Source organism: Balaenoptera ricei, chromosome 18, assembly GCF_028023285.1.
Source record: "Balaenoptera ricei isolate mBalRic1 chromosome 18, mBalRic1.hap2, whole genome shotgun sequence".
Classification (NCBI taxonomy): domain Eukaryota; kingdom Metazoa; phylum Chordata; class Mammalia; order Artiodactyla; family Balaenopteridae; genus Balaenoptera; species Balaenoptera ricei.
Window position 1 is genome coordinate 8,890,638 of NC_082656.1, and position 16,419 is coordinate 8,907,056.

The window sequence follows — 16,419 nt, forward strand, 5'->3', positions numbered from 1 at the left end:
GAATTTTAGTTAGAATCAAAATAGTGTTTTGCCTGACAATTTACTGTTGTGGCCAAAAAGACCAAAATTCTTGGTGTCCAGAGTTGCTTTTGAAATACAGCAGCATAATCTTACTTTGAACTTAATTGCTTTAAAGTTAAAATGTTTGAAGGTCTGGTCGAAGCCCACCAAAAAGACTTAATAACAGGGTTACACACAGCCCTACAGAGAAGGGCTGCACGCTGATGGTGTTTCCCTGTGCAAACATTTCAAGCATCAGGATTTCTTAAAGGGAGAGGCAATAGGATCAGAAAGAGTAGAGGTGCTAGGGAAGGTGCCGGAAATGGGAAAGATAGGGATGTCAGTTATATAAAAATTAGATCTAGGGTCCCTGTTCTCAAGGAACTTGGCATTTCATTGGGGGATATGTAATGAAGTTTCAAAATGCGTGATGCAGACAAGGAGGGATGTAAAAGGTGGGAGTAGGGAGTTACCTGTGCCATTTCTGGAGGTCTGGTAATCCATGAAGCATGAAAGAGGTAGTTATTAGGCAACGGAAAGGCAATGATATTTCACTTTATGGGTAATAAATTGTTGGAATTCACCTCCTCAAGGGTAAAAGATACAGAAAGATCCTTGATGAGTTACAATCGGAATAAAATTGTATCACACGTATTTAGAACTAAACCCAGTAGGGATTAAGTGGGACCATTTAAAAATATACAGAAAACCCTCCAAACCTCCTCAAGTGTCCTCAACAGGGAAGAAATACCTGAGGAAAAACTAACATGGCTTTAGGAGTACACTTTGTCTTGAATGGCTTCAGTATTTTGTGGGATTTAGAGCCAAACATATCATTTCAGAAAGGACCACCAATCCAGCTCTTTCCTCTGGTCACCATCCCTTTTTCCCTGCACCCCCTCCCCTACTTGTCTCCCCATCCCCTATAGGTACTCAAGTATAACGAACCCAGTGTTTGAACCTTACATGTTGAACTTGGTAGCCACCTTTGATGTGTTCTGCAGGGGAGAGCCATCAAGGTGGCAGCATGACATAGAGCAGAATAGAAATGTGTGTGAGTGTGAAAAATCTGCTTTCAAAGTAAACAAGCTCTCAGATTCAATGCTCATTTAACGTCAGTGCCCTGGTTTATCCTCAGCGTCAGTCTGTCAGAAGCAGGCTGCTTTGGTAACACAAACGTGAAGTCTTTATTTACACTTGTTAACTCGGTCAACCACATATTAGCAATAGACCCTTGTAAAGTGGCGAGAAGTTTACAACACCTTCTCACCACGACCTTGACATCTTTCAGGAACCCCTGGTAAGTAGTGACCAATACTTTTTTCTTCTGTGTATTTTATGTCAGAATCTGAACATATTGAGCTATTTTAAAATGTTACATTCCCTTCACATCTGCCATAATATATCTCATTCTGAAAAAGGGAAATATGTTTTGAAAAATTGACTTAATAGTACTTTTTTTTTGTCACGAATCCCCATTTATTAATAGTTCGTTTCAAATGTCATAATTATTGTGCTCATAATAACTATGTACAAGTTTCTTATCCTCGAAAATGGATAATATAATTGGGAGAATCTTTAAATTTCCTTTTTCTTACAATAATGAATATAATATACCAGTGAGGTCTTGATCACAGAAACAAACAAAAAAAGAAACCTCAAAAGTTAAGAAATCTATTTACTGTATAATTAATAACAACAATAGGTCTCATTAATTGGAGATCTGTTATGAGCCAGGCCAGCAGTAGGGCCTTTACATTCATGTCATGGATTATCATGACAATGTCACAGGCTGCATTGACCTCCCCCTGTGCTTTCATGATATTAGTTATGTTTTTCTAAAAATTTTGCTCAGATAGCAATATTGAAGGTATATCATCTGAAGGTTAGACATTAGTCAGCTTAGCTTCATAGTACTAGAAACCAAAGTACAGAATTAAAAAGGATTCTTCTTTTGTCTCAGTCACTATTTGCACTGGGACTTGAATGCATTCGCTTAGTCAATTGGTCAACAACTCTTCACTAGAAATGTACCAGGCACTGTTCCAGGTGCTGGGAATAAGTGATGAATGAGATAGTAACACTCTGGTCTCTTAGACCTTGTAATTTAGTGGAGGAAACAGACAGGAAACAAGTAAACAAATAGATGAGGAAAAAAACTTCAGATAGTGATAACTGCTATGAAGAAAATCAAATAGGATATGATGATAGAGAATTACGGATTCAGGAGGGGCAGGGAAGAGGAGGGGACAAGGAAGGTCTTTTGCTTTTCACTAAGAGTCTCAAAGTTTCGTTGCCATAAATTTTTTTGATGAAACTTGTGTTTGGCACTTAATATATCTTTGTGTGTAATAATCACTATGAAGTTAAAGGAGTGCTTTTTCTTAACTTTTCACATAAAAGTAAGGGTATTAATGATATCTTTATTTTATGAGGGGAAGGATTGAGTAATATATTAAGGATTCCACAGTCATTGCCTGAATGCATTAAAATGTATGGTACCATTTAAAACAACTACTATCCTCTTTGCAAATATCAAATGTAAGCGATGCAGTATTAGCTATTTAAATATTAATTTTCAAGAAATAGTTATACTGCTTTAATATTAACTTTATTTCTATAAACTTGAGAAAATCTCTTATCTATGTTTCAGATCTGTCAAAGGCACATTTCAAAGTGGAATTTATAAATTCTAATAGTGCACACAAATTGAGTCCGAAAATTAGTGATCAGATGACAGGTGTGTTACTTTCTGTGAATGCCTTATTTATTCAGCCAATGAATAGAAAAGTAATCTCTGTAAATTTTTGGTACAGGAATTTTAGAGGTTATCCTAAACTATAGCATGTATATTATTTGGATAATACAGTCATCAAAAAGATTGAATTATGATCAGAGTAAATTGATTCAGGTATCAAAAGGAAGGAAGGTGTTGACTGTGATATGCAAGGACATATGAGAAAGAAATAGGTTTACTTCAATTGCTTTAGTTGCAATGGAAAAGAAATCTAGAAGAGTTTTGAGTATAACAAGATCAAAAGACTAAAATTATTTATTGATCTGTAATCAATGGATCTTTACCTCTGTGTGCATAAGGATCTCTAAGGAAGCCTGTTATAAATGCAACTTGTTGAAACCTACCTCCGGAGATTCTGGTTTAGAATGTCTGGGTGCCGCCGAGGAATTTGCATATTCATAAGCAGCCTGGGTGACTGGGTGCAAGTGGTCAGCTGATGGATCATGGGAAACATGGGTCTGTCCAATGACCCTGTCACTAGCCAAGTTATCAGTGAATTCAGTGCTCCCTGCTTGTTACTGTTAACACTGAATTGCTTTAACTAAATCAAAAGCACAATTTAAAGAAGGTGGGCATGGTGTTGGGCAGGTTGACATGTCACATGAAGTCTGTCTGTGACCAGCACTGAGATTAGATGCCAGGAGACCAGGGAAGATCCACTCTGAAACCTCCTAGATTCTTGAACAGTTTTATCACTGTAACCTCAGAGCTGGTATAAATAAGTTGTTGGTTAATTAATTAATTGAGAAGCGTATTCCAGTGGAAGAATAGAATAGTCTTTCCATCTTGGAGTGGAGACTTTTGACACAGAAGTCGGTGGTTTGAGACATAGGTTAAAAGTATCAAAATCCTGAAACTATATATCAAGGCCTTGTTATGTTAGCTGCCATTGACATACAAAGACAATGAGGAAATAGTCCTGTTTTCAAGTAGAGTACAGTCTAGTAGGTGCCAGCAGCGTATTTGATCAGCCTCCATATAATATTTCCACTGAAGTGGGAAAATTCATGTTTGGAAGACACCGGGGGCCAGATTGCTTAGGTTCACATGCTGGCTCTGCCACTTTTTAGCCCCTCTGGGCCTTGATTTCCTCATCTGTGAAAGGATACAATAACAGTATCAACTTTATGGTTCTGAGAATTAAAAAGAGTTAATATGTGGACAACTTTGATAACAACGCCTGATATAATAAGTGTCCTGTAATATACACATTCCAGTTTCTGAGAAAACAGTCCTTACTGGACCAGAAGTCAGTTCCTATCCCACCTGTTATTTACTGGCTTGAAGACTTGAGCCAGTGATTTGGCTTCTGTCAATGACAGAATCCCCCAGTTGATGTCATGGTCTATGAAAGTACTTTTGAAATATCAAAAAGCTGTACAAGTGTAAGATGTTTAGTAATATGTCCATTAGTTTCAGCTACGTACTAAGGGTTGCCTTTTGTACAGTTTCTGTATAAAGACATTTTGCTTATGCATCACATTGTTCAGCTACTACTCACAGTTTGCTTTTTTAAAAAAAATTTGATATTTACTGATAACCTGCTGTATGGCAGTCACTGAGGGCACAGAGATGAACAACCCAAAATTCCTGGAGCTCACAGTCTGGTAGGAAACATATCAATACAAGTAAAGGCATAGAACAACATTCTAGAAGACAGAGAACAGGAATACTTGGTAATCTCTCTGGGATGGAGGAAAGAGTGGAGGGGCAGGGGAACGTAACAGAGGAGTGACACCTAATGAATCTTGCTGGGGAGTAGGAATTTTCCAAGTAAAACAAGGAAGGCGTTCCAGGCATTGGATGAATTGCAGAAGGGATGTTATGGCACAGAGCACAGTGGGGGTGGAGGCGGAGGTTGGTGATGTGGGAGCCCGGTCACCAAAGGCCCCTCATGCACCACATCATGGAATTTGGACGTCGTCCAGGAGGTGATTAGAAGCCACTTAAGTGCTTTAAATACAGGGAAGTAAACAATCCTGGTTGCAGTTTAAGAATATCATATGATAATGCCGAGAATGGAAGAGAAACAAGGGAAGTCATTTTAGAAGAGAATTGCAGTGATCAGTGATATCACCTTGAAATGCTACAAAGCAATTACCGGTACAGGATCCACGGTTAAAACAAAATAAAAACTTAAGTCAGCCACTTTGCTCTTCAGTCTCTATGGGAGCAAAAATAGACAATCTCAAACATATTCTTAAGAGTAAAAGCACATCAGTCACAACAACATGCCCCCAAAAGATAATTGTGGGTAGGAGGACAGGAAAAAAGTGTAAAAGAAGTTGAAGATAAACAGAAGACAGTAATATGAATCATTTAAACTAGAGATCTTAGTTAAGCTCCTAAATGAAAGTTAGATGTTACTTGCCCTACCTGGCCATGATTCACAGTGTGAGATAAGGCACAAGAGAGAATTTTGAATGACACACTATGCAAATATGAATATAAAATACTTATATATACACCAATAAAGGGAAATTCACAAAGGAGGAGACATTCCCACTAGAAAGGAAGCTCCCTGAAGTCAGAGACTAATCTCCTTTGTTTGCTGCTGAACCTGCACCTTGTAATAATAGTTACTATGGGCAGGAACAGTGCTAAATTCCCTCTATGCACTAACTCTCAGTTCTCCTAACACTCCTAGGAGGGAGGGAGGATTAGCATCTGCATTTCACAGTCAGGGAAAATCAGGCCCAGAGAGATTACAGAGGGTCCCTGAGGTTGGCCACACAGCTAATGAATTGCAGAGCAAGGATGGGTTTAAACCCAGGCAGTGTGTGTCTAGAGTCTGCTTTTAACCACTGTGTTAACATCATAGACATTTGCTGATCTGGAGTGATTAGAGGACAGATAATTAGAATTCCTGAAATTTTTAAATGATGGAATATTTTAAATGCAACTTTACTATTTTAGTAGTTTATTAAAATTCCTTTATGTAACCAAGACATTCAACAAGTTATAAGGTGTATCACTTGTTTTACTAACAGACAAAAAAAAAATCTTTTGTGTATAAATGTATGCTTCTAAAAAGTTGGGGCTTTTTTTTTTCCTGGAGCTAGAAAAGTAGTTATAAAGTTTATTTGGAAGAATAAGTATACAGGAATATCTGGGGAAACCCTAAAAATAGAAAGAAAAGAAAAAGAGCAGTGGATGGTGGAAGGTAGGCCATACCAGATAGGAAAACACATCATAAAGGCTCAAAAATTAAAGTGATGTGTTTTATCATTTTATTTATTTACTTATTTAGATTAATAGAAGAAAAAAATCCAGAATGAGACCAAAATGCATGTAGAAATTTAGAATTTTATAATAATGATCACGCCAAGAAGTTATTTTAAAACTGTTTAGGCATAAGAAATCTTTCCTAAATCTGAAAAACTACTCCCTACAATCTTTTCCATAGAATTTATTTACGTGACTCATCTTTATTCAGCAAGTAGCTTAAAGGTAAACTTATCCTAGATTATATCTAAACCGTTAAGAATTCTTAACAAATCAGGACCCGAATTATCTACACTAAGAACAGAACAGCAGAAACGGTTGTGACGAGATTAATAAATGAGTAGGGAAGAGACGTAATGTAAAAGCAAAAGACCTATAGGAAAGTTGAGTGACGTTTGAAGACTGTTTAGCAAACATGTATTGATCCCCTGCAGAGTGGCAGGAATTCTAATAGATGTTGGGTAAATAATGCCCCTCACTTTCAGAGAACCCACCTTCATGTGGGAGCTGATGTCTATGCAAGACCACAAGTAAAGAGCTGAAAGGCTATGTTACGTGTTTGTATGAGGGTCAGGGGACACTCAGGAGGGAATAATTCGTTTTAATGGGATGGGATTCAGGATATTGAGGAGGAACAGAGAAAGCCTGCACGGAGTTGGGAACATTCAGGTAGGCTGTGAAAGAGTGGGGTTCACCTGGTAGAAAAGAAGGACGCAGGCGAGGGTAGGAGACCCACTCCTGATGCAGAGATGGAATGAACGTGGCCTCGCTAGAGTTTGGGGAGCTTGTGGGAGAAAAACAGGGTGGGTGGCATCCTTCACGGGTAGGTTAGAGCCAGATACTGTCTGGTCAGGTATGCCGTGCAAGAAATGTTAACTTGATCCCATAGGCATCAGGAAAACCACCCAATCTGTGATTTTTAAATAGAAAGGATTATAATCAGTGTAAGATAGGACAGCAGTGAGGGAATCAATTTAGAGAGACTGTTTAGGAGGTTACTGCAGCATCCCAGGAGAAGGTGCTGGAAGCCTGAACTGTAACAGAGGAAGTGGGAATGGAGAAGATGCCAAATTCAAAACATATTTTGTAGATAAAACCTATAAAATCAGTTGAAAGGGTGGAGTGAGAGTCAGAAAGGGAGGAATGAAGGTGATGTCCGTTCAGTGACGAACCATTCCCTCCCCCTGGCCAATTTGTTAGACCCTGGAAGCTGGCAGCTGCGCTCTGGCTGGCCTCCCTGCCCCTGCTCCATGCCCCACGCTGCAGACTTCTCACATGGTCTCCTTGAGCTTCATGGCTTCCTGTCACCATCATGAGAACCCTGGTCCCGTTATTTAGCATGGCACGTAGGGTTCTTCGTGTGACCCCTGCCTTCCTCTCAAGCCTCGTCAGCCACTGCTTCTTCACCTGGCCCTATGTCCTGCCATACAAACCATCCCCAGTTTCTGAAACATGACCCCTCTTCACCTGCTCTCTTAGCTTCTTTGTGCTGTTGCCTCTCCGTAAAACGCTCTTCACTCCGCATCATCTTGGTTTCTAGTGTCAAGCATAGTACCTGGCCCAGTGTAGCCACTCGAATGTTTGCTTAATGAACAAATGAGTGAATGGATTTAAGTTCGTCTGAGTTTTCGTCTGCCCCTGGAAACCTTTCCTGACCCCAGTCCTTGTGTTTGCCATAGGTTGCCCTTCTTCCCATCCTCTAGCTCCTGTCCCCGCCAGTTTTTCACTGTGTCTTTGAGTTGACTGTGTATTATTTGTCTCCCAGCTGCCACCACCCCCCCCCCCATAGACTGTGAACATCTTAGGGAAAAAGGATACACTTTTATCTCTATGTCCCAGTGCTTATTATATATTAGTCTCCATTGATGTCGGAGGGTAAAGAGATGGGAGGTGAAGGTGGGTGGTGTTTACAAGGGCATAATCAACAGTAGGACGGATTGATTCTCCTCTTGGTGCCAGGGGATGTGGTTCCCTAGGACCTGGAGGAAGAAGGCAATCGCCAGTATTCACCTTAGAAAGGAGAGAAAGACATGACTTCCCCCATAACTACTCAGTCCTGCCCTCTTGGCTATTTGGATCCATCATCATAGATTATTTACCCAATGGGCACCAGGAGGCAAATACCCCATAAGTCCCAGGTGGTGCAGTGTACCTCATAGGCACCCTGCCACCCACCTGTGGCCCTCCATTACCAGGCATTCAGAAAAGAATAACCTGTGTACAGTACCATTTAATCTGCAGTCTTTTATCTTGGTTTCTGTTGTAGAATAAAGACCCCAAGATGGCTCGAGTTGCACTGGAATCTCTGTACAGATTACTTTGGGTTTACATGATTCGAATTAAATGTGAAAGCAACACAGCCACTCAGAGGTAAGGAGCTGGCCTGGGTTAATGGTAACCCCATCATTGAGTTACCCGTAACCACGTCACTCAGCCAATGAAAAGGGTGTTTTGTTTCATTGCCACCTACGCTAACCAAACTAGAAGCTGTTCAAAGCTGACAGTTTGTAAAAGCTCTAAGTCCTCTGGACATTTTCAGGCTTTCCTTAGACATTGGCTTCAACAGCCATTACAGAAACTCCAACCTCTACCAGGATTGCCAAGTTCTGTGTCAGGACTACATTCACCACTTTAACAAAGGAAATGGCTATAATTTTCCAACTGCCCTTAGTTTTCCAGAAAACCTTTTCAGAGAGTAATTATGCTAATGGAAAAGAGATGAAGTGGTTTGTTTTTTTTCTCTGAATTCTCTCTGATACTTAGATAAGATGAAGCATCTGCCATTTTCCCTTAATGTACAGGAGCTCAGCCAATCTTGCTTGTTTTCTCTTTTTCTCCCTTATCTTTCAGCCGTCTTATAACCATCATCACAACACTTTTCCCCAAAGGGTCCCGTGGTGTGGTGCCGAGGGACATGCCTCTGAACATCTTTGTGAAAATCATCCAGTTCATTGCCCAGGTAATGGAAATGCTTCTGGCAGTGAGAGTCTTCTAATTGCCTTTAAGTAGCCACCTCCTTCTTATGAAGTACTAACGGATGAAGAGTCTAAAATAATCTCACGTGGGTAGACTTTTCAGGATGGTTTTGCAAGTGTTTGCACACATAGCTTTTTTTTTTTTTTTTTTTTTTTTTTTTTGCTTCAAAACAAATTGTGACACGGTGTGCCAAGTGTTTTCCGCATTTGACGAATGAAAGAACTGAGAGGCGGGGTTTAAGTGACTGATCTGAGGTCAACAGAGCCTATTCGTAAGAGGGTCTCTTGACTCCTAGTCCTTGTTTTTTCCTGCTTCTCCGCTCTAGATTCTTCAAGTCAGGAGGAAATTGAGTCTGATGTTTGGAGGAAATAAGAAGACGATAATTTAGTGAACCTGGAGGAGTAAATAAATCATAATGCTCCTTCACCCTGTGAAAAAGAAGAATGTAACGGGAATATTAGCTTTTATCAAGCACTTATTCTTTGCCAAGAACCGTTCTAAGCACTTCATACATACTATTTTACTTAAGAACTGGGTCCAGTGATATTAAACATTTAGTGTTTACTATTTAGACCCAACACTTTTAGTTTTTAAAACACTTTGTGTATAAATGGTTTTTATCCCAACTTTGGCTTCCTTGTGATTTAGAGAGAAGCATGAAAAGCCGGTTATTCCAATCCAGCCTCTGCCGTGAGCCAGCTCCATACCCTAAAGAAGTCATAGAACATCTTTATTCTCAGTGTCTTTATCTATAAAATGTGGATGAAAGTGCTTACCCAGTATCCCTCAGAACGTTGTGTGGATAAAGGGAAATAATAGGCATGAAAGTACTGTTGAAGTGTAATTGATATTGCTATAAAGACATAAGGTTCAATGGCTACTTCACAGACCATTTAATGTATAATATCTCTCTGTGTGGTTAATGCAGGGAAGTGTCTCTCTAATATTTGTACTTAGGGAAAGGACAGTGCTTGCTTTGCAGGTGGATGAATTAACAGAACTTTTCTACATGTGGTTATCATGTGGCTGAGAATGTGCTTTGATTATTCTGGAATATATTGTATAAAATGAACGTGACATATCTTAGTAGTCACCGTCTCAAATTATTAGAATCTGGCTTAAACGTTCTCATTTAAGTAACCTTAATAGTTCTTATTTGTTGATTATTCATTTCACTTGCAGGATTGTCTGTTGTAATATGAGCCAAGGGATTGGAAATGTTAGAGAATAGAAGAAAATGGTCATTTGGCAGCGGTATTTTTAAAAATATATTTTAAACTGAGTTTCAAGAAGGTGTCAGCATTTGCAGGACAAGCAGGAAGAGTTTATACTGTGTAGAAGCCCAGATACTCAGAGTGTTTTGGTTTTTCATTTTTTAGTTTTTAGTTATTAGTCATTCTGTGCTTTAGGGCCTAATTACATATATTATATAAAGCATCTCCATGTGCCACATGGAAATAGGAGCAGCTCCACCGAAGGTTCGGATGGACGTGGTTTTCCTTCAGGGATTCTCTGTGATGCATCGAACTAAGTGATACCCCTCTTCTTTCAGAAGCCACCTGTTTGGTGCATATGACAAAAACAGACATTTTCATGTTGAATTAAAATAACGCTTTGTTTTGATTTCCCTTTTTCACTATAGGAACGTTTAGATTTTGCAATGAAAGAAATCATTTTTGATTTTCTTTGTGTGGGAAAACCAGCAAAAGCTTTCAGTCTCAATCCAGAGGTAAGAATGACCCTTTTGCGTTTATCGACAGAAGCCTACCTTTGCTTTGCAACGTTGGGGGATGGGGTGAAGGCCATCTTCTCCAAAAAAGTCTTCTGTTTGTTTCTCTCCATGTTATTTGACTAAAATAGTAGAGAAGTAAGATTTTGGGGTGAATAGACTTAGAATGATGAAAAGTTGACGTCCTACCACATTCTGTTCTTGTAGAAGGGAGTAAACCTTGCCCCGAAAGGTAATCTGTCTCTGTATGTCTGGTTGTTTATTATAGAAAAGTCAATACTTGTAACTATTTTGATGCAGATTAGCAAGTTGAGGAGTATTGAAAGTGATGAAACAGAAGAATAAATAGATGCAATGATAAAATACTAAAATCTAGTGAAATTAAATAAGTAATGTATGCATCTTTGATTCTGTGACAGCATCACAATTCAAGGACCAGGCAGATCATGGAAATGAGTGTATAATGGGTATGATGTACCTCATGGTGGGGGAGGGGGGCGGCTTAGGCAAATGAAAAGCACATGCAATTTTAAACTTCTAAAAAGACTGTTGGTGGGAATTCCCACCAACAAAGTGCAGAGTCCTAACCACTAGCTATAAGACATTGACCTCTCTGAGCTTCAGCTTTTTTACTAGTAAAAGGGACAAACTACTTTTCTAGATCACCTCACAGAATCATCATGATGTTACAAATTCATAAGCAAAAACAGAAAGAAATTGAACACCAGAAAAAAATTTTTAAACGTTGTTCCTGTCGTCACTATGATATTGTCTGGCTCCTTCATTCTGTCAGTGAGGAAGGAGACCCAGAGCCCAGAGGCTCAGAATAGGCAGCTGGTTAGCCGGAAGGGGAACCCAGGTCTCCCTGCCTCCTCATGCTTCCTCCCACCACACCCTGAATTCTCTTCTTGGCGCTGAGGTTGCCGTGTGTGTAGGGACAGCCCAACAAGCCCAAAAATGGGAGTTTCTGTCTGGTGTTTAATGACATCACAGGCTTCTGGAATGGCTGCAGCCAGGGTCAGTGGGCCAATGGGAGGGGGACAAACCCAGTGCAAATTCAGGGCATTTTGGCTGGAAGGAGGCCCATGGTCCAAGTACTAAAGAGTCTTCTCTTGCTTGAGAACAGTGGTTCCATGCTTTTCAATGGATGAAGGATAGTCTTTTTTTTTTTTTTTTTTTGGCTGTGCCATGTGACTTACGGGATCTTAGTTCCCCGACCTGGGATTGAACCCTGGCCCCTGGCAGTGAAAGCGCAGAGTCCTAACCACTGCACCGCTAGGGAATTCCCAGGATAGTTTTTCTAGTAAATGGTACTAAACAGTTGGACATCCACTTGCAAAATCATCAACTTCAACCCATAATTTGCCCTGTCAGGAAAAATTAACTCATAATGAATCATAAGCCTAAATGTGAAATCCGACATCATAAATCTTCCAGAAGAAAACAGAAGATAAAAATCTTTGTGACCTTTGGGTAGGCAAAAATTTCTTAGATAAGATACAAAAAGCATAAATTACAAAAGAAAAAGTTGATAAAATAAAATACAAAAGTATGCACTTTAAAAGTCAATGTTAATAAAGTGTAGAGCCACAGACTGGGAGAAAATATTTGCAAAACACGTTTTGACAAAATCTTCTATCCAGAATATATAAAGAACTCCCAACTCAATAACCCAATTTTTTAAATGGACAAAATGAAGAGCCTCTTTACCAAAGAAGAGATACAAATGGCCAATAAACCTATGAAAGGATGTTCAACATCCTTAGTCATTAGGGAAATGCAAGTTAAAACCACAGTGAGATGTGCTGAGAAGGATACAGAGCAATTGGAACTTTATACTATTGATATTTTAGTGAGAATGCAAAATGGTACAACCACTTTAGAAAAAAGTTTGGCAATTTCTTATAAGGTTAAACATACACTGGGCATATGATCCAGCAGTTCTACCCCAAGGTGTTTATCCAAGAGAAATTAAAACATTTGTCCACAAAGATTTGTATCAACATTTATAGCACCTTTATTCATGATCACTAAAAACAGGAAAGCAACTCATGTTGAAACAGCTGGTGAATGTCGAAACAACTTGAGAATCATCAACACAATGGAATACTATTCAGCCATAAAAAGGAGCAGACTACTGATACTACAACAACACCTCAGAAGCGTTAAGCTGAGTGAAAGAAGCAAGACACAAAAGGTTGTGTCTGTTTGCTTCCATTTACATCACATTCTGGAAAAGGCAAAATTATAGGCAGAAATTAGACACTGATTGTCAGGTGCTGAGGTTGGAGGAGAGGACTGACTGACTGTAAAGAGGCACAAAGGAAATTTTGGGGATGATGGAAATATTTTATATCTTGACTGTGATGATAGTTACCTGACTATATATGTTTCTCAAAATTCAGAGAACTGTACAACTAAAAGGAGTGTATTTTACTACATGTGAATTATATCTCAATAAACTTGACTTCAGTAGAAAACAGTGGAGATTCTAGCCTACAATATATATTTGCCAGCGGGAACTTTTCAGGTATTAATCCTCACCGTAGCCCTATATGATCAATAGGTGTTATTATTCTCATTCTACAGAAAGGAAGCTGAGAATTGGACTTGGAAAAGTTAAGTAATTTCTCAAGACCAGACAGGTAATAGAAGGAGAGGTATGATGCAGAGCTATATAAAACATAAGAAGAAATTGTTTTTGAAATTAAGTTAAAAATATGTTTCCCAAACTATCCCAACTTACTTCTGCCCTTAGAATTATTCAGAGAAAAGGAAAACTAAGAGAACTGGCAAGGATGGCTCATAAATTGGATAATCCACTTGCAAATAATTGAAGCTTGATCACTTAAGTCAATTCACAGTCATCCTATTGATACTGCATCTCCAGAATTGAACACTGTATTTCCTCACCCGAAACAGTGCTGTGTCTTGAAAAATATCCACAAATCTAGAAAACATTTCATGAAAGAACTACTAAAATAAATGAGGAAACTAATGGACTTTAATATACATTTCAACTTTTTAAAATGAATACTCTTTCATTTTAGAAAATGGAGAAAGAATATTACTGAAGACCATAAAATCATAAAATACACATTGGATTGGGTATGAATGGGCCAGAGAAATGTTTACCACACCCTGGTTGAAATACCCCTACTCCTTGAAGCTTGAATAAATAGTTTAGAAGTCGATATTACTTCATGTTCTAAGATATCATCATGTACTACAGAATAGGTGGTTCGGGCAAACCCAACTTGAATGTGTAGCTTCCCACCTACTAGTTATGTGGCCCTTGGTTTCCTCACCTGAAAAATAGGAATAATCATACCTTCCTTGCATGGCTATTTTAAAGATGAGAGTTAATGAGCAGTTCTGGATATATTTTAAGAACTCAATAAATTGTAATTAGATTATCATTGTTAGTAATGGTAATTATTTTCTGTATTAGGTAGCGGTCTACTTAGGGAACTTATTACTTGATGTGGTTTGAAAATATGAGTGTAAATGTTTACACATGGCTGTTTAAGGAAGTACAGATGTTTTAGTACCTTCTGACTTTTAAGATTATTGCTGCTGGGAGCAACTGTCCTACTGAGTCATCTTTCAGAGCCAATATTATGCCTTATCTGAGCCTGGGGAAGAAAATGGTCTGGCCCAGAATGACATTTCTTCTTACGAGTTTATGTGTTTTTATCAGTAACAGGTTCTGTGGCTTCGAATTCTTTAAATTTATTTTCAGACTTGCCAGTCTTTGTGAATCAAAAGTCAACAACCTGCAATTCAGAGCAGACGACTTACATTTTTATGATTCACATTTGGAACTCCCGTTTGTTTTCATTCAGTCTTTGTGAGTTAACACATGTCTCCTCCCAGGAGACAAAGAGATTTTTGCTGACCTCGGTTTACCTTAGTTGCAGCTGCTCCAGAGGGTGACTGCCTATCCCTTGGAGGTGCACCCAGGATCCCCCCAAACAGAATGAGTCTGACCATCTCAAACATACCCTCCAAGTTTGGTGAAAATCTTCCCAGTTGTTTTCTTGTGATGCAGCAACAAAGAGTGTCAGAAACTTAATTTCATTTTCTTAGGTTTGCCCTAAACCCTTTTAAATGATTTTCCCACACTAATCTAGAAGGCAAACCATGCTTAACTTCTTTGAAAGACTGATGGCTTAATTTCACGACAATAATTGGGTCTTTCGCTTTATCATGAACATATTGTCTCTTACAGAGGATGAACATTGGTTTACGGGCATTCTTGGTCATAGCTGATAGCTTGCAGCAGAAAGATGGGGAACCTCCCATGCCGGTTACGGGAGCCGTTCTCCCTTCAGGAAACACACTGAGGGTGAAGAAGACATATCTGAGTAAAACACTAACTGAAGAGGAAGCCAAAATGATAGGTGGGTTTCAAAGATATGTTTGCACTGGGCCTTATTAAGCCTTTAAAATGACCAATAGACACTTACCCTTAGTGAGATATATTTTAAAAATCTTCATAAAAGTAGCTGATGAGACATTTCAACATTAATTGTTTTGATTCATGCTGTGGTTTGTTTTACTGCCCTTTAAACTCTTTGGAACTTCCTGGTAAACATTTTGCCATTTAAATGTTAGATTTTTATCTGTGGTCTTTTCAAACTTCTAATATTGATTATTTGCAGTTTACAGTAAATTTCTAAGACATCTGTGTGCTTTGGTAGATAATCCTGTTTATAAAGCAAACATATAAATATATTCATTCATTTATTCATTCCCTCATTCATTTTTATAGTTCCTTTTCTTCATTTTTTTTTCAGTAAAATTAGTTTAATCTGTGTTTTAAACATGCCAAGTCCCATACATGCCAGGGTATATTGTGGGTTTAGCCTACGTGAGATTATTTTCTTTTTAATTTAACTGTCTTAACCCAAAGAGATGATTTTTTGCATTTGTTTCTCTTTTACTGAGTTCCTGAATTTAGAAACCTACTGCAAACTTGTTAAGTTAGTTCCTGGATTCCAAAGACCTAGAGGAAACATATGAGGAAACTTTTTCCTTTAAAATATTTATCTTTAGTTATGCAATGCTTAAATGAGTTCAAAAATATCAATATTTAATACATGACAAATAACTATTAATAATTATTTCATTAAAGTACAAATTTTAAACACAAAGCAATTTACTTTACATTTGTATTATATACATAAATATATAAAATGCATATACATATATGAAATACATATTCTGTACACATTTTCTTCCACTGAGAGCGGTAAAAATAATATACCTGAGGTAAATTTTCCTTCATTTAAAAATTTATGATGTGAAGTCATTTGTTGCCTTTACTAAAAAAACCCACACATATACTTCAGAGAATAATATAAAGTTATTAAAATTCTAACCCCAAATGAGAATTATCTTTTATTCACATAACCACTCGTTATGGTGGATTTTTTTATACTAACCAGAGACATAAAAATTCTAGTGTGGAACTTTGTTTCCTTGTTTATTTTTACTCTTCTGGAAAATATTTCCCTTTGAAGTATTAGAATTCCTATGTGTTAAATTTAAATGATTCTTTCGGGAATACCCACTACACGTGGGCACTATGCTAAGAGTCCTGCAGATAAGAGATTAAATTAGACTCTGCTCAGAGAATTCACTGACCCACAGAAGGTCTTCAGTAAAAATATATCACAGAGGGTGAATA

At 38.2% G+C, this 16,419-nt stretch overlaps 1 protein-coding gene across 7 annotated transcripts in view; it reads left to right on the forward strand.

Annotated features, from left to right (window-relative positions):
- Positions 1 to 16,419, forward strand: part of FRY (FRY microtubule binding protein) — a 330,932-nt gene that overhangs the window by 180,746 nt on the left and 133,767 nt on the right. For all 7 annotated transcript variants that reach the window (XM_059903257.1, XM_059903259.1, XM_059903260.1 and 4 more), the window contains 4 exons: positions 8,289 to 8,392; positions 8,873 to 8,981; positions 10,641 to 10,727; positions 14,959 to 15,130. In XM_059903257.1, coding sequence (XP_059759240.1) covers positions 8,289 to 8,392; positions 8,873 to 8,981; positions 10,641 to 10,727; positions 14,959 to 15,130 — 472 coding nt within the window. The remainder of the gene's footprint in view (positions 1 to 8,288; positions 8,393 to 8,872; positions 8,982 to 10,640; positions 10,728 to 14,958; positions 15,131 to 16,419) is intronic.